The sequence below is a fragment of the Aedes albopictus genome, chromosome 3 (assembly GCF_035046485.1).
Source record: "Aedes albopictus strain Foshan chromosome 3, AalbF5, whole genome shotgun sequence".
NCBI classification, from domain to species: domain Eukaryota; kingdom Metazoa; phylum Arthropoda; class Insecta; order Diptera; family Culicidae; genus Aedes; species Aedes albopictus.
Window position 1 is genome coordinate 210,079,872 of NC_085138.1, and position 22,185 is coordinate 210,102,056.

At 44.4% G+C, this 22,185-nt stretch overlaps 2 protein-coding genes across 3 annotated transcripts in view; one reads left to right on the top strand and one right to left on the bottom strand.

The window, feature by feature from the left end:
- LOC109401442 (glutamate [NMDA] receptor subunit 1) overlaps positions 1-22,185 on the top strand; it is a 416,903-nt gene that overhangs the window by 208,112 nt on the left and 186,606 nt on the right. The window lies entirely within an intron of this gene.
- On the bottom strand, positions 3,770-6,978 carry LOC134292177 (uncharacterized). The gene has a single exon (XM_062861067.1). It carries the CDS (start codon positions 6,647-6,649, stop codon positions 3,782-3,784), a length of 2,868 nt encoding a protein of 955 aa, XP_062717051.1. The 5' UTR covers positions 6,650-6,978; the 3' UTR covers positions 3,770-3,781.

The following is a 22,185-nucleotide window of genomic DNA, read 5'->3' on the forward strand; positions in this document are numbered from 1 at the left end:
TGCGAATGGCCTCGTGTACGCAGACAGTCTAGCCGCAGGAAGATCTGCCATTTCCGGTGGTTGAGGCAGAGCGTCTCGATTTTTGCACCACTGACAGTTTCTACGGATCGCACCGAGGGCTTGTCTTAGGCGAAAGATGCTGTACTTCTGGCGAACTTCGTTAACTGCAATTTCGTAGTTACGGTGCAAATACTTCTCGTGGTAATGTATCAAGACTAGTGTTGTTACTGGGTGTTTTGGTGGTAGAATAACCGGATTCTTTGCGTCACTGTGCAGATACGCACACACTGTAGTTCTGCCCTTCATCCTCATTACGCCAAAATCGTCAACGAATGGGCTTAACTTATAGAGTGGGCTCGCCTTTGAAATACGCTTGGCTGTATCTTCTTTTGCTTCCAATGCTGCGACTTCGTCCGGATACACATCTCGTTGCGCTTGCCGGTAATGGTATTCTTCCGCTCCTCGCAGTTCTTCGCTGGTCAACGGTCCAATGGTGATTGACTCCTTGCTACGTCTGCGCTGAAGATTTGAGCAAAATCGAAGAACATAGCCCGTCACCGCTAGTAATCGTCGCCAACTTGAATATCTTCCTACATCGATTGCCGGTTCAGGAACTTTGAAGTGGAGCAACACGCTGGGTCTTATCTCTTCATCCGTCGAAAGCGATTTCAGCGGAAGTGTAGGCCAGTCTTCTTCTGCTTGCATCAGGAACTCAGGACCTTTAAACCACCTGCTATCCGCTGACAAATCGGGTCGGTCTCGCCACCTGGTCCCATCATCAGCAACGTTGGATCGAGTCGGAACCCATCTCCATTCTCGGACATCTGTCGACTCTTGAATTTCGCTGATCCTCGATCCGACGAACGCGCTGTACCGCTTATGGTCGGCTCTTAACCAACATAGGACGTTTCGGGAGTCAGTCCAATACGTACACGTTGAGACGTTCATCGTCAGGTTCTCGGTAACGCTTTTCGCCAATCTACAACCAAGAACTGCAGCTTGTAGTTCCAGCCGTGGGATGGAGGTGTACTTCAACGGTGCGACGCGAGTTTTCCCAGCAATCAGCGAGCATTCAACATGATCTCCTTCTACGAGTCTCAAGAACACAACCGCTGACATCGCACTTTCGCTTGCATAAACGAATACGTGCATTTCGATGGAAGCAGCTTCTAACGACGAGACTACTTGCCGGTAACACCTAGGAATCCGTAGTTTCTCTAGCTCCGGCAGCAACCGCAACCAGTCACGCCACTTCTCGAATAGGTTATCAGGAATTTGTTCGTCCCAATTAGATGTTCCATTTCCCGACCATTTTGGTTGTCCCGAGATTCGGGATAAAATTTGTTGCTTGTCCCGGGAAATCCCGGGATCCCGGGAATTTTTTCAATCTGCTTAAAACACATTTTTGAGATCAGAAATATGTTATATTAGCTGTCCCGGCAAACTTTGTCTTGCCCGGTTGTGCTGGTTTGACAACTGTTGAGCTCAAAGTAGCACCGCACTCTAGATCGATTTCATTTCGGTCGGGTTGATTTCCTTCCCAGCTCATGGAAAATCAGTTCTTTATCAATTTTGTTACTTTTCTAGTTGATATTTGTAACTGTTTGTACATATAAACACAACCACCACGAATACGAACCGAACCGTGCGAGAGTCATGCTGATCGGTTCATCCGTTCTTGAGTTTTGTTGCCTCAAAGGAACTTCAAACTCATTTTTATATATATAGATTCATCATATCAAATAAATAAATGGTTCACATCAAGTAACTGGTCTTATCAATTTGAATTCGTTCTCTGAAAATACGAATTCAAGAAGCAAATGTTTTTGATGATTTCATCGAACAGTGAGGGTCGCTTTTTAGAACGGATATATCCGGAGTTCGATTTTAAGATTCGGGGTAAACTTACCATGTAACTCAAAAAGTGACAACTCTTTCGCAATTACTTTCGAAAATTTAATCATTTCCGAATCAGTCTAAGACGGGTTGCCATATTACTTTATAGCCGATTCCAGTTGTTCGCGCATGCTCGATGGTGTTATGCATACAAGACAATCCAGCATTCAACTCGGCAGCATCATTATCGGTCTGTCTTTGGCAGTCTCGCAACAATCGAACTCCCAGTTTCTTGATGAACTTAATCATTTGCGTTTTCGATGAACTTTCCAGTTCTGCTGGCACTTGCGTTGACGACGGAAGACCTTGAAGGAACTTTAGCGCTGTTATTATTTCCTTTTGGTGTCGATTGTTGATTCTATTCATAATTGCATGGAAGAGGTCGGAAATTCCAACATTGGAGTTACTTTTTGTAAGCTTCGAATACAAGAAACTCAAGCTGCCTTCCGTAGACAATAATATAGCATCTCGTCTTCCCAATGCTTCCGAAGCGAGTCTGATTGGCTGAAGAGCTTCCTGATGATTGTCCATGTCCAACATAAGTCTACAAAGGCCTATTTCGTAAAATTTCTCTTTGATGCTATCAAAACCGTAAATGAAGTGGCTCCAGCATTGTTTCAGTCGAGTTTCAACGAGTTTTGATGTCCACACACAGTTGAAATGGTTTATGTAACATTTTCGTGATTTTTCGTTGAAGGCGATTTTTGAAAAAAAAATCACGACTCTTCGAAGACGTTTCAGAGATTCTCCAAATTCAAATCAAAGCGAAAAATATGTGTAAGAAATGTGCGTCCCGGGAATCCCGGGATTTTCGGGACGGTGAAAAATGTTATCCCGGGATTCGGGAAATCCCGAATTTTTCAAGATCCCGGGATTTTTTGTCCCGGGATATCCCGGGTTGGAACCTCTAGTCCCAATCTACATTAGCACGCCACACCTCCTGAAGCAATATCTTCAGAAGGACCAGGAAGTGGTCGATGAGACCTAGAGGGTCGTAAATGGTCATCAGCGTTCGAAGAATCTCCCGTTTAGTAGGGCAACGACTTCCATCAAGCAGCGCCGTATCAAATCTCGTCCAGCAGATTTTGTATTTGAACACATCGTCCTTCGTATCCCACCACATACCGAGGATTTTCTGACTCGACAACTCGGCTGATATGTTCAAGTCCTTTTCTGACGACTCGCCTCCATTCATTGAAGAAAGAACTAACGGAGAGTTGGAAATCCAATTGCGGATTCCAAATCCGCCTTGCATGTGGATAAAACGCACAGACTCAGCGAGCGTGACTGCTTCCGACTCTGTTTCAACGCTAAACACCATGTCATCCACGTAATGCCGTTTTTTGATGATCATCACCGCTGCTGGATGTTCTTCTTCAAACCTTTCGGCGTTTCTGTTTTTCACAAATTGAGCTGCGGCAGGAGAACAGGTCGCGCCGAAAGCCATTACCTGCATGACGTACGTGTCCGGTTCACCTTGTTTGTCGCGGTCACGCCACAGGAAACGTTGGCAATGCTGGTCTTCAGGAACGATTCCTACCTGGTGGAACATCTCGCGGATGTCGGCACATACGCCTATTCGATGTTCACGGAACTGGTACATGATGCCCACAAGTGACGCCAACTGATCTGGACCGGTAAGAAGCGCTGAATTCAAAGAAATGCCGAATGCTTGGGCAGCGGCGTCCCATACAATCCGGACCTTTCCTGGCTTGTTCGGGTTGTAAACCGGAAATATGGGCAAATACCATTCCCGCTCATGCTTGGTTGACAGCTCCTCCGATGTAAGCTTGCGAATGTAGTTTTTCGATCGGTACTCCGCAATCTTTTCGTGCAGGATGCTCGCCAACTTCGTGTCCTTCTCCATGCGCTTCTCCAAGCACCGTCAACGACGGATTGCAACTACCTTGTTGTCCGGAAGTCGAATTTTATCAGAGCGCCACAACAAGCCCGTTTCGTAGCGTTCTCCGTTGAAGTGTGTGCGGGATTCCAAAAGAGCCATAGCGCGTTCATCTTCTTTGGAAAGCCTTCCAAAGGTTTTTGGCTGTACTGCTAAACTGTCGATGGAAATGTAATTTTTGACCATTTGATTTAGATGCGTCAGGCTTTGTTCGTTGCACGAGCAGATGTGGTACGTATGACTGGCCGTACTCGAAGAGTTCTGAGATGTCCAACCTCCATATACAGTCCATCCCAAATTGGTTTTGACAGCGATTGGCTCGCCCATGTGTCGTGAGGGCAAACGACTCTTCCGCACCAGCATGAGGTTTGCATGTTTCAGCCCAATCAATATCCGTGGACGGATGTTACAGTACGAGTCCACAGGTAAACCACGTAGATATCCATGTTTCTCCGCTAGTAGGCCCATGTCCAGGGACTGGAAGGGTAATTGTAGCTCCTCTACCGTTCTTACACCCTGAAGCAGCGTTCGCCTTCCATCCTTTCCGCTAATTTCAACGTCGATGCTCTGAGAGTCGGACTCGTAGCGATGCGTTCCTCCCGTCCATTTCAGACAGAGGGGAAGAACCGTTCCAAAGAGCTTCAGGTCCTCCGCAAGCTGCTGATCGATGAGAGTTAACTCCGATCCGTCGTCTAAGAAAGCGTGACAGCTGACTTGTACTCCGTCGCCAAACAGAGTCACCGGCAAATAGCGAAACGAACCTGGACCCGTATCCGATCGATGCGTGTTGACATTGCGTTCTTCATTCTGCTTTGGAGATCCGCCTACGTTGGACGTGTCTTTGCTCGTTGTAGCGGGTGCAGCGAAATCCTTGTGAAGCAATACGTGATGCTTGAAGGTGCAACCGTTCTTCCCACATTCTCCAGAATTACAACCACCTTTGTGCTGCCGAAGACACTTGCGGCAGAAATTGAAACCACGAACGGTCGCCCATTTCGACTCAAAAGACAACTCCAGGAACCTCTTGCATTTCGCCAGGCATTTGCAATCGCCTTTGCAGGCCGGACAGGGTTTGTTATCTCCGCTTCCTACGATTGCTGACTGCTGCGTTGTCCGAGCTGGCTGACTTCTTTCCTTGACTGGAACTTCTGCGTGAGTGTTAACGTATTTCTCCTTACGAACTGCTCTGAACTCCTGCGTCTTGCTTCCACGGTACTGCGGCTCGAAAACCACGTTCACGTCCTCTGCTAGGTTGTATATCCACCGGCTAAACTTCGAAAGCTTCACTTTGCGCAACTGCCTTTTGTATCGCGCCCAATCTAGTCTGATTTGCGGCGGCAACTTCTTCTCGAACTCCTTCAGCAGAGTTGTATCACACATGTACTGCTTCTCTCCGCAAGTTTCGATTGTGGCGCAAAGGTTTTGCACCTCCAATGCAAAGTCGACCAGCTTGTCCATCGCGTCCGGTCGGATGATCGGCATCGCCATGATTTTCTCCTTCAAAAACTCGATGATTGTCTCTGGTCTACCGAACCGCAACTTTAACGCACTTACAGCCCTTTCCACAGTTTCAGGCCGCATCAAGAAACTTCGTACAGCATTGAACGCGTCTCCCTTCAAACAATTCCTCAGACGAATCATGTTTTCCGCTTCTGTGTATCCACACATGGCCGTAGTATGCTCGTAAGTGGACAAGAACATTGGCCATTCTTCCGGATTTCCACTAAATTTCGGCAGCTCGCGTGGAACGACTTGACGGGCTGCTAACTCATCCCTGGACAGTCTTCTATCACTCCGCAACGATTGTGGCCGCCCTGTTTCGGATCGTTTGTTGCTTTTACCCTCCAGGGTTTTCCGGCGCACGGTCTTCTTCGGACGATGATGTTTTCGCCGTTCAGACTCTCCGCCGCATTGCACTTCCTTTTCACTGGCTTCATGTTCAACCTCTTCGTCAGACGACACTTCTTCCTCGCTGTCCGATCCGCTATCAGACGTTGAATGTTCGGTTGAAGATTCTGCTTCCACATCGTCTTCGCAATCATCCACCTTGTGCAACGACTGCTTGTCCTTTTCACGGAGTTCGTTATGATGCTTCAGCCAGTGTTCCACCTTATTGACCGCATTCGGCTGATCGACGACAGATCCGACACTACCTTCCAAGTCAGCCATCTCCTTCAGAACTTCAAACTTCTTCTTCGCCAATTCTCGCTTGCGTTGCATTTCTTCTCGCATCAACTCCTCCTCAGCTTTGATCTGCTGCAGTTCCACGTCCAAACGAGCTTTTGCCGACTTTCGTGATGCTGCTGAAACTACGGAACCGGCCCGGCTCGCTTTCAGGCTAGGAGCTGACCCTCCGACTACACCGGCTAGCTCATCGGCCTCTTTCGTCTGCTCGTTCACTCCATCTAACTGCCCCTTGGTCCGATTCGCCTTCTTTGCACCTTTTGCAGCTGCAGCTCGCGTCATCATCTTCCGTGGAATCGCACCTTTGGCTGCCTTCGCGGTATCGCATTTCAAACAGGTCCAATTGTAGCCCTTGATATCCTCGGAAACACCCACGCACGAGAAATGGTGCCACACGTCACATGTATTGCATTGCACCATACGCTCATTGACCGGGTTTTCGCATAACGCACAACTCTTTTCAGCCGAAATGGTGGCTTGAGGGTTTGATTTAGGGGGGTTTAGAGGTTTAGAGGTCGAACTGGCGACGATGTCGCTTTTTGAGGCTTTGTTCTGGGTCTGTTTAGACGGGTCTTTGGGGGGTTCTTTATTAACTGACCTTATACTAGGAGGAGACTTTTGCTGCTTACTTTTGGTCTTCTTCGCAGCATCCATACCTGGATCCGACATCGTTCCGGGGTAAACGAAATTTTAATATGTTGGCCGCGCCAACTGGAGGGGATTTCCGAAACGTTAAACCACCACAGGAGTTTTTGGTTGGTTAAAACTTCCTTTAATGAAATTATAATTAGTATTATGCGATTTGGATGATAACAATACTCTTACGTTTAGTGCCTCCTTATATCATCTACTGCCAATCTCCCCGATGGTTTCTCCTCCTAGTAGAGGCAAATTGCATGTGCATGTATCCTTGAGCTTAGAATAATAAATTGTAGAATAGAAAATATTTGGTAAATACTCGACCGTACACCAAATGCAATGATATTACTCCACCACTAGTTGATTACTAGGTGCAATAAATTATATCTATTGTTTATGGAGACGTCAGTGGTGCAGGGTGTTCATATGGTAGGTGCGGACTGTCCGATATGACGTCACAATACTTTAAAATCATAAAATTTCTAAGAGTTTGAGATCAATAAGATGTTACAACAAAATTGAAGATTGTTCCTGAAAAATTCGTAGTTTTCTGTTTTTTTTTTTGTAATTCTTTAGCCAGATTTATATCAAGTATGTTCTGCAAACTTGTTCTGGATAAATACGTAAATATTTTAAAAGCATAAAGTGTATGGGAATTCGGAAAATTGTATATTTTTTCCTGAAAAATTCGTAGTTTTCTGAATGTTTTGTAGTTTTTTTGCCAGATTTAAATGAATAATATTTTGCAAACTTGTTTTGAATAAATTAGCAAATATTTTAATATATTGAAATGTATGGGAATTCGAGAATAATTCCAAATTAAATCAAAATTGTATATTTTTTCCTGAAAAATTCGTAGTTTTCTGATTTTTTGTAGTTTTTGTGCCAGATTTATATGAATGATATTTTGCAAACTTGTTTTGAATAAATTCGCAAATATTTTAAAATATTGAAATGTATGGGAATTCGAGACAATTTTGAAATTATAACAAAATTGTATATTTTTCCTGTAAAATTCGTAGTTTTCTGAATTTTTTGTAGTTCTTTGGCCAGATTCATATCAATTATTTTCTGCAAACTTGTTCTGGATAAATATGCAAATATTTTATAATCAGAAAATGTATGGGAATTCGAGATTAGTTTAAAGTTGTATATTTTTCCTGAAAAATTCGTAGTTTTTTTTTATTTTTTTGTAGTTTTTTGAAAAGAAAAATATCAACAATGTTCTGAGAATTTCTTCCTTAAGTATATGCGCACATTTTAAAATAAAACAATACATTGTTCATCGCGACAGATTTAAAGTTACAGAAGAAAATATGGTTTTCTCTGTATGTATTATAGTTTTGTGAATATATTGCAGTGCTTTGAGTGATAAATAATCACTTAAATCACACTGATGATAGCTTTATTACACTAGTGTGGGCTATTCACCATAAAAAAAACATGTGGTCATCGCGATAAATTTAAAGTTCTGCGTGAACATGAAAATCTTACGAAATTTATAACGACTTGCTCCGGGTTTTTTAGTACTAGAAATTAGAATTTTGATCAGAGAAAATTTTCAAAACATGTATACTCATCTAGAGATCCTAAAAAAATCATTGCTAAAAAATTTTTGAAATCGGACTTGTAACGGCCGAGGTATAGAAGTTTGAAATTAGCGTTCCAACTTTTTTCGAGGCATAGACGTTCGTGTAAGAGAAAAATAGCACCGACGCAGAAATTTACTAAAATTCAAATATTTGATTTTTGTTCAATCAATTTAAAAACTTTTTTCATAAATTAAAAGCTGAATATATTACCTTTTGATCTTCTGAATGCAGGTTTTGCGTCAGACTGATGAAATTCAAGATATAGGCGAGTTTAAGGGACGGTCTTCCTGGATTTTTTGTCGTGTTTATGCAGCTTTCTCAATCTTATCATAAAGCATAGTGATCGAGCCCAGCAGGGTGGGTCGAACTACAGCGGACTGTATCACTCGGTTTTGGGGTTAACACTCGTGAAAGGAACTAGGATTGGCAAGGGCCAACACTTTTGAGAATCTGAGATCGAAAAAATGGCGGAAACACTTTTCGCTTGGCAAGGACCAACAGGGAAAAAAACTTCACGGGGATAACTTGGCAGGGCCAATTCTTCTGGGTATAAAATAGAGCTAGACACGGACTTAATAACTATACATTTATTAGACCTTCTTCTTTCTTCTCTATTTGAAATTTTCTCTGTAATTGCACTTCTGCTGCTACTGCTGCGATCGGGTGTGCGCGGTTGGATCGACGCTTCGGTTGAGACTGATGTCGCCGCCGCTGTCGCGGTGGCATGAGGTTCATTGGTGGTAACAGTGCAACATCGCTGTCGCTGGTGCGCTGGCTCGATTTCGGGTTCGAAGTCGACTCTGGCCGAGCGCGCGCAAAATGTGGCAGCCGATGACTGGTGGTGGGTTTTAAATGTTGGTGAGACTGATTGCTTGGTGGTGGTGGTTCAACTTCCGACGGTAGACGGAACATACACCCCTCCCCCCATTGAGATTACTCAAGACTTATTATGGTTCGCTAAGTCAGAGGAGATCGTAATGTCCTCGATGGGCAGCACCGAGGTCTTATTGATAGCACGACGATAGGTGGCTCCTCCGGTATAAACGTCGACAGCTCTGACTAGACCATCGTCGCCAGAGTAGATCGCTGTAACGCGACCCATCTTCCAGTTGAGTGGAGGTTGATTTCGGTCTTGGAGTAGGACGACCATTTCATTTCGAATGTTAGGCATTTCTCGAAGGTTTATCTTTCTCGGCTGCAGTGTGTTCAAATATTCCCGGCTCCATGAACGCTAGAAGTGCTCGCGCATGAGCTGGTGGTGCTGCCATCGAGTCAATCGGGTTGCCTTGACGTTCTCGAGGGAAGGTTCGGCCATGGCCGTGAGCGGACGACCGATGAGGTAGTGGGCCGGCGTGATCACCAGTGGGTCCGCAGTATCGTTGGAGATGGTGAACTGTGGTCTAGAATTAAGCATCGCCTCGATCTCGACTAGGACGGTAGTCAGCTCTTCGAATGTTAACTTCACGGTGCCAACTATGCGCTTCAGGTGGGTTTTGGCGGATTTAACTGCGGCCTCCCAGAGTACGCTGAACTCCGGTGCATCCGGCGGAATAAAGTGCCACTCTATCTTGCGGGAGCGGCATTAATCCTCGATAGTCTTCACAGATTGCTGATCATGAAATTGGTGGAACAGCTCGTTCAGCTCGTGGAGCGCCCTTCGGAAATTGGTGGCGTTATCCGAGTGGAGCTGCTGAACCATTCCCTGTCGGCCGAGAAAACGCTTTAGGGACGCCAAGAAGGCGGCGGTACTTAGGTCGGACACTGCCTCTAGGTGCACGGCCTTGGTTGTCATGCACACGTAGACGGACACGTAAGCCTTGATCAACGCCGGACGGCGTACCCTTGTCTGATGAGAAACGGGCTGGCGTAATCTTCTCCGGTAACGGCAGACGGTGGAGATGGCACAATTCTTGCGGTTGGGAGGTTTCCCATTAGCTGGCTGGTATTAGTCGGGCTGACCCGAAAGCATCTCACGCACTTACGAGTGACTAGTCGGATGGTGGAACGTGCGTTGAGAAGCCAGTAGCGTTGCCGTATGGCGTTCATCAGGCCGGTCTTCCCGACGTGGAGTAGTTCGACATGCATCTATCGAACAAGTAGTCGTACCACCGGGTCCTTGTCCGGTAGAATGATGGGATGGCGGCTTTCGAACGGTAACAGTGAGCGATTTAGATGACCACCCACACGGAGCAGACCATCGACGTAGACTGGACGAAGGTTTGCGAGTTTTTTGCAAGATTCGTTGTCAAAGACTCGTTGGATTTCGTCCGCCAAATGAACGAATTGGATCACGTGAATGACGACTTCAGTTGAACGACGCAGCTCGCCGACGGTCAGATGCAGGCTCGTCACACGCTGGGTTGGAGGTTTGCGGCAGTTTCCAACGAACTGGAGTACATACCCCATGATACGCTGAATCGTCCTGAAGCAACTAAATCGAGAGAAGAACTGGAACGCGTCGATACTTACAGCCGTAGTTGCGGTTACTCCCTTGAGCTCAAGTAGTTCATCTTCGGGAACAGGTTCTGGCGATACCACCTCGTACTCTGCTTGGTGAAGATGTTCTGGGCCGTTCCACCAAAGGGTGTTGCTCCTCAGGCAGTTGGCCTTGAGAAACGATATCGGCTGGGTTCTGTTTGGAATGGACATACTCCCATCGGTAGTCTCCAGTGTGTTCCACCAAAGGGTGTTGCGCCTCAGGCAGTTGGCCTTGAGAAACGATATCGGCTGGGTTCTGTTTGGAATGGACATACTCCCATCGGTAGTCTCCAGTGTGTTCTTGGATCACAGCGATTCGGTTTCGTACAAATAACTTCAACTGGTTGAGCGACTTTTGGATCCAGGCCAGAACAATGGTACTGTCGCACCACAGCACGATTTCACGGAACGACATGTCCAGGGCTGGTACCACCTTTCGCGCCAATCAGGTGAGCAGGAGAGCGGCGCACAACTCCTTCCGCGGGATGAACAGGTCATGTAGAGGGGCCAGTTTAGATTTGCTGGTGAGGATTCGCAGCTTCGCTGATCCATTGGAGAATAGACTTCGCAAATAGATGCAGGCTCCATACGCCACGGTGGAGGCGTCTGAAAACCCGTGTAATTCGTACGCAACTACTTCGTCGAAGGTTACGCGCCTTGGGATACCTATGCTGTGCAAATGCGATAAGGATGTTTGAAGTTCTTGCCACTCTTGTGTGGTTGCTTCGTCGACTAGGTCGTCCCAGCCAGTCTTGAGTTTCCACAATCGCTGGGCTAGGAGCTTCGCCAATACGATGACCGGTGACACTAAGCCGAGTGGATCGAAGAATTTGGCGATCTCCGAGTTCATCACTCGTTTCGTGACTTGTTGCTGGTCAGCTGCGGTTGTTGGCTTCGGATGGTTGGCGATGAACAGTGTGTCAGCGCTCGGGTCCCACATCAGACCTAGCATCTTGATGGCCTCGTTTACTCCTCGTTCTTCCATTGGGAGCTTCTTTTCTCGGTCTTCTTCCGGAATGTGCTCGAGAAATTCTTGGGAATTTGAGCACCACTTGTGGATCGGGAACCCTCCTCGGTTGAGGAGTTCATTAAGCTGCCGTTGGGCATCGATGGCGTCGTCCACCGAATCCGCGCCGGAGAGTACATCATCGATTATGTTTCTTCTTTCACGATACGGGAGGCGATCGGAAAGGCGCCTCCGTCTTCTTCCACGAGTTGCATCAAGCACCTAGTGGCCAGGAATGGCGCCGATGCGGTACCATAGGTAACGGTATACAGCTCCAGAACCTGTTACCATTCTGGTACGTTTACCCTATAACCCAATCCAGAGCAAGCGAGTAAATTAAATATGAGAGGAGAGATATAGCCATACTAGAGTTCATCATGAATAGCTACCTAATAGGGTACGTATAACAGTTAGCAGTTTGACATAGAATTAAGTTTATAGGTAAGCCACTCCCAGTAAAACAACCGCCAAATTGAACTAGGGAAATATTTTGTAAACTTACTTCACATATTTACACATGACACCTATGACATATATGAAATGGTAAATTTCGGAATGACAGAATGGTAAGGTGGGCATTGGAAAGATGGAAAGGATGTAGATATAAGGGACGGACAAGTGGGAGCTTCAGGAAGAGAATGAGGATATTGGAAAGTTCTAAGTGGGTTTGGAGCAAGGTCTTTCGAAGTTGATCTTTCTTTTCTGATCTGACGTCCAGAGTGATCACATCGTGTCCAAGAAACTAAAGTGATTGTATCAGAACCTACAATTTCGGTTGCTGAGTTCCGAGAAGCGGTAGCTTCGTAGTCATTCAAACAAATTGTGGAAAATTGTGTTTCAAAGAAGTTTGAGTCAGGTATGAAGTGCAGTTACCCTGATAGTGTGCTCCAACCCTAAGATCTACCTCCCTCGTGTCTCGAATAGGACCCATTACTTCCAATCTGAGAAAAAAACAGCGTGGAACCCAAAGGCCATTGAGATAGCAGTTCATCAGCCGGTGGAAGAAATAGGCACGCCACCCGGCAGCCATCTTGTGCCCGAGTTCCCGCGTTACCATCCACCCACGCGAAGAAGCCCACCAGCCCGCAGTATACCGAGATCCCGTCAACGCTGGCCAGCATACACACTTAACACCATACACGCCACACAGATAAGGTATCAATAAACTTGTGAAAAGTGAATTGCGGTGTTTCTTTGTTCCCTGATCAGTATTATAGCGAAGAGCCGGCCCTGGGAAAAGAGGTGGTTGTTACCCGCCCCATAAGACTTCCGCGGCTGAGACCAGAAGCCTGGGGAACCCCTGGTGATAAGGCCCGTCAGGCCGCGTCACCCATAATCTAGATTGTTTTATAACAATTAGCGCCCAACTTAAAGAAAGCTTACTGATCAGAGTGCAAAGAAGGAGTGGTTAAGATATATTGATTTGGGATTTTTCGACTAGAACTGGATCTTATTGCGTAGAAACGGCTATCTCAGTCTTAATTTACGACGAGAATAAAATAAAAGAAAATAAATCGTCGTAAATTAAGACTGAGATAGCCGTTTCTACGCAATAAGGAGTGGTTAAGGTTAGATTTAGTATTTGCGAATGAGAATCATCTAAATGTGCTCGGATTGGTGAAAAGGGTGGTGAACCAGAATTGTGTAATGCGAAACACATTCTCTGCGGATGATATTGCGAGATTAGTGCTTTTACTAGTGCGCGTAAGTCGATAAGAGCGAATAAATCTGACAAAAATTGTGCTAAATAGTTGCACGCGAACAAATTTTAGGTTTTTTGCCTTTCTCGTACACTAAGTGTACTGGAAAGGCTATATGTTCACTCCAAAAATGACTTTTTGATAGAAGGCCCGGAGGGTCGAGGCACATATACCAATCAACTCAGCTCGACGAATTGAGGTGATGTCTGTGTGTATGTATGTGTGTGTGTGTGTATATGTGCATGTGTGTATGTGTGTGTACAAAAAACTCACATCACTTTTTGGCAGTAAACCTCAACCGATTTTAATGACCGACGGTTCATTCGACGCGGAATCTAGTCCCATTGTTTCCTATTGAAAATGGTTCGGATCGCTCCAGCCGTTCCGGAGTTATGGCCATTTAGGTGTTCCGGACCGGTACCCCAGGAAGGGGCCAGATATGAAAATGCAACAACCCTATGCATGCGACACATAAAACCGCGGCATTTTCCATAATCTGATGAACGGTATGCAGGAAAATACTCTCAGAACATATCTGAACCGGTAGTGTTCCAGAACCGGTTCCGGGTGCCCCGCCGGAAGTGGCCAAATAAAAAAGTGAACCAAATCCATGCATGCGACACATCAAATAGCGGTTTTTTCGATAACCTTATTAACGGTATGCAGGAAAATAGTCTCAGACCATATCTGAACCGGTAGTATTCCAGAACCGGTTCCGGGTGTCCCGCCGGAAGTGGCCAAATAAAAAAGTGAACCAAATCCATGCATGCGACACATCAAATAGCGGTTTTTTCGATAACCTGATTAACGGTATGCAGGAAAATAGTCTCAGACCATATCTGAACCGGTAGTATTCCAGAATCGGTTCCGGGTGTCCCGCCGGAAGTGGCCAAATATTAAAGTGGAGCAAACCTATGCACGCGACACATCAAATCGCGGCTTTCTCGATAACCTGAAGAACGATCAGCAAGAAAATAGTCTCAGATCACATTAAATACTACCGGTAGTGTTCCAGAACCGGTTCCGGGTGTGCTGCTGGAATTGGTAAAATGTAAAAATGATCCAAACCCATGCATGTGACACATCATTTCGGGGCTTTCTAGGAAAACGGGTAAACAGTTAGAGGAAACTAGTTTCATGCCATATTTGGGTCAATTGGTACTGTCCTGGTTCCAGATGTCCCACCGTAAGTGGTAAAATGTAAAATTGAACCAAACTCATGCATTCGGTGCATCAAATCACGGCCTTTTCGATTACCTGATTTCATTTATTTATTTCATTTCATTTATTTATTTGCTTCATCTGACATCTTGTCTTAATGAAGTGTGATGGAGAAAAGCCTCCTTGAACGAGCCAAAAACATTCAATTGGGCTCCTTCAAAAAGGCGTAAAAACTCCATGTCTTTTCAACAACATTACAATTATTTGAAAAACATTCGATGCACGGCTAACATAATTACAACAGTACAGATACATAAAATATAAATAAAAGCCATATTACTGCAGGTCTTGAACAGTGAAGTTGTCCATCAATCCGTATCCAATGAATCTCGTCGTGAAGTTGGTTGAAAACCGGAAATAAAAAAAAACGGATAGCAAACTACTCAAGCAACAAAGTTTATGGAGCGATACTCACCCGCTCTGTTTCCACTTAGTTCCATTTCATCCATGTCATGGCAGAGAACGGTTGCTCAGCAATCTTTGCTTGAAGGTTGTGGCAGAGGTATTAAAATCGAAAAAGTCGTAGACATCATTGAAACTTTTCGACATGAATCGTAAGGGATCGTGCAATCCGTACTCGGTATTCCTGTGATCCATCCGTAGGAATTCGCGTTGTCGGAGGGTGCGTTCTGGAGCATAGATGTTCAGTTGAGACAGTATGGCTGAGGACTCGGTCTCTCCTTGCAAAATCTTGGCGACAAACACAGCTTGCGCAGTTTTTCTTCTATGGCTCAGGGTATGCATTCCCAAAAGGTTACAGCGATCCTCGTATCGTGGTAAGTTGAGCGGGTCGCGCCATGGCAGTCCACGCAGAGCGTATCTGACGAATTTCTTCTGAACAGCCTCAATTCTTGCGATCCAGGTGGTTTGAAATGGGCACCATACTACTACATTTGACTCAAGTATTGATCGTACTAATGCACAGTAAAGCGAACGAAGGCAAAAGGGATCACGGAATTCGCTTGCAATCTTGAAAATAAACCCTAATTGCCGATTAGCTCTGCGGATAATGTCATCATGGTGACCGTGAAACGTGAGTGCTGTGTCTAGTGTAACACCGAGATCACGGACTTGTGAAACTCGTGTGAGGACTTGATTGGCGATGGTATAGTCGTAAGTAATTGGATGCAGCTTGCGATGAAATGACATAACACAGCACTTTTGAAAACTCAGAGTCAACAAATTTTTGGAGCACCATTCGACGAGGAGGTCAATCAGACGTTGAAGAGTCATGCAATCCAGAATACTTTTTATAACCATGTACAACTTAACATCGTCAGCATAAAAAAGGCGACAACCTGGAGGAAGCGCAATGGATAGATCGTTGATGTATATCGTGAATAGTAGCGGGCCGAGATTACTTCCTTGTGGCACACCGGACGTATTCGTGAAAACTCTAGACTTATCGGGTCCTATTTTCACTACGAGTTGACGATTCTCTAGGTACGACTCAAACCAATCGATCAGTTCTGGACAGATTCCAAGTTTTCTGAGCCGCGCAAGCAATATCCTATGATCAACTCGGTCGAAGGCGGATTTGAAGTCTGTATACACTGTGTCAACTTGCATTCCTGCATCCATGCTTCGCAGGCAGAATGAAGTGAACTGAGAAAGGTTCGTACAAGTTGATCGCTTAGGGTAGAAACCATGTTGATCTTGAGAAATGTATGCTTTGCAGGATGCAAACAGTGCGTTGTTAATGATGATTTCAAAAATTTTTGAGCAAGCACACAGAGAAGTTATACCTCGATAGTTCGCAACATCTCGTTTGTTTTTCTTTTTGTAAACTGGAAACATTTCAGAATACTTCCATTCCGTCGGAAATTTGCATTGCCTAAGCGAGTTGTTAAAGATGACTGTAAGCGGTTGAATCAAGGCATTACGACACTTCTTCAGAATGCACGGCGGAATACCATCAGGACTTGTTGAGGAAGATGATTTTAGCTTTTCGATGGCAGAACTGACTTGCTGAGGTGTAATTTGGAAACATTCTAACGAAAGCACATTGCTTGGGGTATCCCGAACTGCCAGTTCGATCTGAGTCGTAGATGCACGAGAAATGTTAAATGCACTCTCAAAGTGGGCTGCAAAAAGGTTGTACTTTTCTCCTCCGGTACTGCCGGTAAGATTTTCCAGGAACATCTCTACTGGTAATCCGCCTTCTTTCCGCTTCGTGTTAACAAAACGCCAGAATTGCTTGGGATTTAGTCGCAGATTATCTTGCATTCGTAGTGTATACCGCTTGTATAGGACACGATTGTATATCCGGTAATTATTGCTTGCACAATTAAACTGCAGTTTACTGAACGGACAACGTGATCTACAGTATTTCTGAAGTGACTTCGAACGTAAACGCTTCAAATGACGAAGGCGAGCATTACCCCATGGAGGCTTAGGAGTAGGACCACGCGGTGGAACAAACTCAGCTAGCATGTTGAGCATAACGTTGGTGAAGCGACACACAGCATCATCAATTTCGAGAGACTCCAAAAACGACCAATCCATTTGATAAAGTGCTTGCATTAGTCCGTTGTAGTTCGCTTTATGGAAATTAAGAGCTGGTTCGTCAGCAACAACAGTGAGATCAGGTTTCAATAGCGATATTTCAACTTCCAAGACAGGGTGATCTGCATCAATAACAGAAAGAGGCTCAGGTGCTTCGCGAATAGAACAAGCATCCAGCGTAACATCATTCACTAACGCAAGGTCGAGTAAACGGTTGTTCCTGTTGCCAATGAAGTTTATCTGCCTCAAGCCGTGCAAGCTAAAGCCATTCAGCAATGCAGCACTTGCGCCAGAAATTTCTGACTGACACACATTTACCATCGGAACTTCATCATCAGCACGAGTCCATACCAAACCGGATTGATTGTAATCGCCTAGCAGGAGTACATGGTCGTTGGGTCCAAGATTATTATGTACAGCTCCGATTGACTCAATATGGTGATTTATGCTATTCACATCTGTCTTACGGTCGGGCGGTAAGTAGATAACTCCAATGCTAACTGCGGTATCAGCAAGTTTAAGCCTAACCCAAAGCTGCTAAAGACTGGATGCAACGGGAGATGGATCGATGCAGCTATTTATGGCCGTAGAAACAGCAATTAGGACACCACCGCCACGAGATTTGCGACTATTCAAGATGTTACGATCATTCCTATACACAGAGTACGTGCTGCCAAATAACTGGGATGAGAATATTTGATCGTTGAGCCAGGTTTCAGTTAATACTATCACATCATAGCTGGAGTCAGATATAGCGAGAAAGACATCATCAACTTTTGTCCGAAAACCACGAACATTTTGATAGTAAACCGTAAGCTTCTCTCTGGGGTCATCAACTTCAGCAGGATGAGGGGTTGAGTTGCGGTCCGTCTGGAAATGATTGTCCCTTGAATGGCGTGCAGTATCATCTGGAGCTTCGACAAGACATATACCATTCCTAGCATTACCTGATGAACGGTTAGTAAGAAAATAGGCACAGACTACATAAGTTACTACCGGTAGTGTTTGTGGTTCTGGGTGTCCCGCCGGAAGTTGCCATATGCAAAAGTTAACCAAACTAATGCATGCCACACGTCAAATCGCGGCTTTTTTGATAACCTGATTACCGGTTAGCAAGAAAATAGGCTCATACCACATTATAGACTACCAGCAGTATTACAGAACCAACTTTGGGTGCTTTGCCGGAACTACGAAAGTGAGCAAAATCATAGCAAGCGATAGATATGTGTAATTGGGTTTTCAAATTAAGAAAAATGAATTGATTTTTTGATTTTATACAAAAGCGCACCTTTTTCTGAACTACCATGATTTTTTTCAGATTTTTAGAACTTCATTTTGGTACCTAAAATCGCTTTCGAAGAGATTTTTCGAAATCACCTTTTGACAGCTGGCCAACTGCTTGACAGCTCCGCCCAGTACAAAATGCGACGAGGGATGATTCGACAAATCGCTCCCATACAAACTTCAAACTGATTTTTAAATAGGTTCCCGGGCACTAAAATTCATGAAAATTAGGATTTCGGCTCAGTTTTGCATGCAAATTCTAAATATGGAATTATCTCAACACCACTAAAGAAGCCAATTGTTCTCTTCATCATGACAAAACCAAAGTGATCTCAGAACTCATAAAATCACACCATTTCAGATTCCTACTCATCCTTACAGTCAACGTTGTATGGGAAAATTAAAATTTAATCGTAACAACCCTGAACAATTTTTTTCAATCCCTTTTTGCGTCTAAAGTTACTACACAAAATTCTGATGTGACTGGTTGCGCCCTCGCGCTCTGTAATGTGGTTGAAATTTTATTGGGATTTAGTTTGGGAAATTTCACTTGCTTGCATTTTTTTTGTTCAATTTTACATGGATCTTGTAATCAGCGATAATAAAAAATAGCCTGAAGTGTACAGAAAAAACTTTGTCGACGACCCCAAAGTGATCTGTGGTTGTGAAAAAGGTTATATCTTAGCTTGTAATCATCGTCTTCATATTGATTGACCTCCAATGACAGTGAAGGTGGTCAAGCAGTCAACTGAGAGCTCTGATATTTTTAAGCTCTGCCTATACGTTGAACATAACGTCGGAATATGCGTCATCAATAAGTTTTTCTATTCGATAATGGCTTTGATAAAATTCTTGCTTTTCGGCTTACGTCGACACCATGAGTACATATTCGACGAGAAAGGCGCTATCACCACTAGGTGGATTAATCAGGGTTTTTTTTTAATTATTTTTTTTCTTGATTAATGGGTCTTGACTCGTAAAATCTCATTTAACTAATCGAGAACAGTTTCTCTTTTGAGAAATTCTGAACTCAGATCGTGCGTTGGCATTGTGACTGTGTGAGTAAAATGGATTTGGAATTGGAATATAAGCACATGGATGTGGCTCATCTCGCGATAGATGAAGTCGAACATGAGCTCTTGATCAGAAACATGTTATTCCATTTTGATGATCATGACAGTGTTAAACGTAGGAAACTTAAGGAAAGGATGAAGGAGGAAAGGAAAGCGGGGATAACTCCAACTGCTTTTGCCAGAACGTGGAGACCGGCTAAAGAGGAGATCGAAATAATAAAATCTCGTGTAAAAGTTATCGGTGGGGTATTTCAGAACCCAAAAACCGATGCCCGACAGAAAGATAAAATGAGAACCCGTTACGTACACTATCGCGTGAGAATTTGTCAGTTGGCGAGATCCACTGATGCTCGGAAATATTTACAAGAGATAACCGAAATCGAGAACCAAATGGATCAGATCATAGACACTCATCTAATTTCAATGTCGAATCCGCAAGGCAGACAAATGAAACCCAAACCTATACGGGAGAAAATTTCTCAGGCTTTGAAAGAAGTTCGTACCGAGCTCGTAACCTTAAATGACACGGTTGCGAGTCTCAAAAGTGATGATGAGAGGGATAAGATAGATGAGGCAGCTGGGGGGGCAAACTCAGTTGAACAGAAAAGAAAAGAAATGGAAGCTTCAATGAGGAGAGCAGATGAAATTCTCGAGAAATTAAATGAATACGAGGAAGGAAAGGAAGTCAATGTAGCACAGTTGTTGCCGGCTTTCAGGAATTTCGTAATTCAAACATCTGAACAACAGAAACAAATGCGCGAAAAAGAGATTAGGATGACAGAGGAAAGGAAAAAGGAAATTGAATCACAAATGAAAAGAAAACAGAATTTGGAAGAACTATTAACAGACTTGAACGAAAGCTTGAGAATTCAGCCTTTAAACGTTGCGACCACAAAGTCCGATCAAATCGATGGCCAGGAATCGCAATCGGATATTACGTCTGAAAATGAGAAGAATACAGAAAACCAACGAAAATCAACGGGATCACGTCCAAAATCTTCAAAACTGGCAACAATTTTGAGCAGCGCTCGGAAATGTAGAGTCAGCTCTACGGATAGCTCGAGCGATGAGATTGAACCAGATAGCCAAGAACAGAAACGAATGTACAAGAAAAAGGAAAAGCGATATCGCAAGAATGCTGAAAGTAGTAAGAAAAAGAGGAAGAATGTTTGCTCCGATTCGTCTGAGGAAACTCTCTCGTTAGACTCGTCAGAGAGTTCAGAGAGCTCAGAATCCTCGAGTTTGAGTGCGGATAGTTCATCCAACTCAACAGAGGAAGAGAGGAAAAGGAGAAGAAAACAAAAGAAGAAGCATAGGAAAAGTAAGAAAAGCATGAAAAGGATTCCAGTAGCGGAGTGGAAACTCAGATATGATGGCAAAGATGATGGAAGGAAAATAGCAGAATTTTTAAAAGAGGTTAAAATGCGTTGCCGGTCTGAGGATGTTTCGGATCGTGAATTGTTTCGGTCGGCCATACATCTGTTTACTGGCCGAGCGAAGGATTGGTATATAGACGGAGTGGATAATGGGGAATTTCGAAATTGGTCGGAACTTAAAAAGGAGCTGAAGCGAGAATTCCTTCCTCCTGACATTGATTTTCAGTTAGAGGTTCAGGCTACCAACCGTCGTCAGTTACGAGGGGAAAAGTTTTCCGACTATTTCCATGAGATCCAAAAGATCTTCCAATCGATGACTAAGCAGTTATCTGAGAAAAGAAAATTCAAAATAATCTGGCGCAATATGCGCCATGATTATAAGAACGCCTTGACAGGAGCAGGAATCAAATCGTTGAGCAAATTACTTAGGTACGGGAGAAAAGTGGACGAGAATTTTAGTTTTCTGCAAAAACAGTCAGATTTTCAAAATCGGACACGCAGTAATCAAGTTAGCGAGGTGACCTCAAATGCAAACAAGGCTAAAATTGGCAACCCTGGAAATAGCACGCGAGTTTTCACCAACAGTCGAACTCAGCCAAAACCGAAAGATTCGGTCGAAGAGAAAAGGGGTCAGAAGGAAAAGGGGGGAAATGAAAGGAAGGAACAAGGGTCAAGAGAGGAGAGAAATCAAAAATTCGTGAAAGAACCGTCTAATGAGAAAATTCAAGATCTGCCCACACGCTTTCAAAGACCACCAATAGGAACATGCTATAATTGCCGCAATCAGGGTCATCACTATAGTGAGTGCCCAGAGAAGAAAGGCATGTTTTGCAGGGTGTGCGGATTTCCGGAGGTCTTTACAAGTCAGTGCCCGGTATGTCCAAAAAACCCGGAGGGATCAGCATAAAGAGGCCAGCTGATACAGACCTCAAAAGTCCTCCACTTTCTAGTTTATCCAACCAACTAAATTGCAGTGGCTTTGCCGCTTTCTTTGTCCGACTATGATTCACAGCACAAAGTTGGTGAAATTTTTGTTCACGTTCAAGGAGATGGCAGACTGTTTGCCAAGGTAGATGTTTTAGGCATTGAAATACTTGGACTCCTAGACAGCGGTGCTCAGCGATCGGTACTAGGAATCGGATCTGAAAAACTAATTAAGTCGTTGAAATTAAAACTACACCCAACCCCTACTTCAGTGAAAACGGCAGAAGGAAAAGATGTTCCTGTTAGAGGTCTTGTATACCTGCCGATTACATTTCGGGACCGAACCCGAATCATACCCACACTAGTTGCTCCCGAACTCCGAAGAAGACTCATTCTGGGCTTCGAAG

Coding starts and splice junctions, on each gene's coding strand:
- LOC134292177 (XM_062861067.1), bottom strand. CDS start 6,649: ATGTCGGATCCAGGTATGGATGCTGCGAAGAAGACCAAAAGTAAGCAG.